The sequence below is a fragment of the Amphimedon queenslandica genome, unplaced genomic scaffold (genome assembly GCF_000090795.2).
Source record: "Amphimedon queenslandica unplaced genomic scaffold, v1.1 AMPQUscaffold_13382, whole genome shotgun sequence".
NCBI classification, from domain to species: Eukaryota; Metazoa; Porifera; class Demospongiae; order Haplosclerida; family Niphatidae; genus Amphimedon; species Amphimedon queenslandica.
In genome coordinates, this window is record NW_003546382.1 from 205,068 (window position 1) to 207,219 (window position 2,152).

The following is a 2,152-nucleotide window of genomic DNA, read 5'->3' on the forward strand; positions in this document are numbered from 1 at the left end:
CTCCCTCCCTCCCTCCTTCCCTCTCCCCTCCCTCCCTCCCTTTCTAGTTAGATTAGGTGCAATGTTAGTGTATACATCAGTTGATGATGAGCTGCTCTCAATGTTACAAACACACATTCATGAGTTATTAGGGTATGGGACGTATATCATCCTCTTATTGTAGCAAAGAGAATAAAATTCTTGTCTCTCTCTCTCTCTCTTTCAACAGGTTTCTTAATGATTCATTGTCATTATTCACCGTTCAATATGACGCTGCTACTGCTGAATATCTTAGAAGACTAGTTTAAAGCAATACGACACAAAATAATTTCAAATTATTTCAAAATATTGTTTTCAAATTATCAAAAACTTAATCACTACATGTGCATGTAATTAATTCTAGCTAGTTAATGTCCACTATTGGTAATTGTTTGTGTGGTTGTTCTTGTCTTAGTCTATCAATGAATGGCTTTTGATCATTAAGAGTGTCCATTAGGTAGTCTTGTGTAGCCAGACCCATCCCCCTTTTTGACGTGGTTGGAAAATCAGGCCAAATGAAGACATACTCAAGTGATGGATGGGTGAAGATGGTTTGGTAAAAATGTTGTACTATTTCCTTCCAGTGAGGCTGAGACGATTCCTTACTGAGATTCCACACAAATAAATACAGTATTTTAAAGGTTGTATGTGACTGGAACATGTTAGTAATAGCAGGTAGTACCTTTTCATAAAACAATGGTGTCATTATTTTTTTCTTCTCATCATCACTACAGCTACTGTATAACTGATCATCTAGTTTTGATGTCAAAAAAAACTCTGTGAGATTTTTCTTTTGAGAGATGACGTTAATCAATGCTCTTGACTCTTCATTCACTGGAATAGTTACACTCAACTGCTGTAGACCGGTGTTGTGTCTGAGACCAGTTGTTAGGAAGGGCACCAATGAAGTGGGAATATGAAAAATCTCAAGGTATTTCAGTGTTTGGTTTTGTGTTAGCATGTCTTCTAGACTAGTACCTGCTGTAGTGTTGCCATCCTTTATATAAACACTCAAATCTTTAAGTGTAGTATTGGTTTGTAGAATAGTAAATAGTTCAGTAGCACTCTCAGCTGTGTCTAGTGGTAAAGCAAGTGCATGTAGACTGGGATTAGAGTGAAACAGAAGATGTGGTGGGTATGGCTCAGGTACAAGCAGACAGTGTAACCCTTTGATATGTGAAAGGAGTGAAGGTGTCATCATTTTACTACTCCATTCTATCTGTAGAGCAGTCAGTGGTGTGTTCACCTCTGCTATATTCAGTGATGATGGTAGACGTTCATTAGGTATGACTAGCAAAAGTGCTTGTAATGTGTTGTTGTCCTTCAATAATTGCTCTAAAACTCCATCAGGTATAGGAGGAAGATTGGGAGTATCATCATCATGAATCCGTAGTACAAATGATTTTATTACTTTATTTTTTGCTACTCCTCTCATGACACTGTTTATGGAATGCATTACTTTAAAGTGAAGATACTGAATCGCCATTTCTTTTATTTTGAAATTCTTTTCTATGCATTTCTCAAGTTCAGCACACTTTTTTGCTTGGAAGGTATCGTCAATTGTTGGTATGGTAGGGTCAACCATCCTAATGTGAAATATTGTCAGTTGAGGAAGATTGAGGAACTCTATCAATACAAGACAGGGAACAAATTGACCTTTATTAATATCACAGTAGCACTCCTGAATATTGTGTAGAAGTGATGGTTGTAATAATTTATATATTAAATCATCAGTGGGTTTGTCCAACACTACTGCTAGTCTGTGGGCCTGTAGTGAGGTATTGGTTAGTCCAGCAGTGAAGACTGATATTTTCTGGTTAGTAAAAAGTCCAAGGTGTAAGTGATTCCATGATGTGTGGTTAGAATTGCTTATAAAATAACTGAGACACATCCAGTCAAACAATGATAACAGCTCTGCTTCAGAACTATGCAGACAAAGTGAGTGGTTCTTAATAGATTTTGCTAATATTGGACATAATGTTGTGTTCTGTGATTCATACAGGAGTTGAAGAAGAAGAACAGGAACATCATCAAAGTATTTAGTTCTGTCTGATCTTTTGTGAAACTCATTTATATCCTCGATTCTCACCTTAACATTTTGATAGAAGTGGGAATGCTTAAACTTATAGTGACT

At 36.6% G+C, this 2,152-nt stretch overlaps 1 protein-coding gene across 1 annotated transcript in view; it reads right to left on the reverse strand.

Annotated features, from left to right (window-relative positions):
- Positions 1-230: 230 nt before the first annotated feature.
- The window catches only part of LOC109582453 (uncharacterized), a 4,093-nt gene continuing 2,171 nt past the window's right edge, over positions 231-2,152 (reverse strand). The window contains exons 5-6 of the mRNA XM_019997168.1: positions 1,478-1,644; positions 231-278 (exon numbers count right to left, since the gene is read on the reverse strand). Of these exons, the coding sequence (XP_019852727.1) occupies positions 231-278; positions 1,478-1,644 (215 nt within the window). The remainder of the gene's footprint in view (positions 279-1,477; positions 1,645-2,152) is intronic.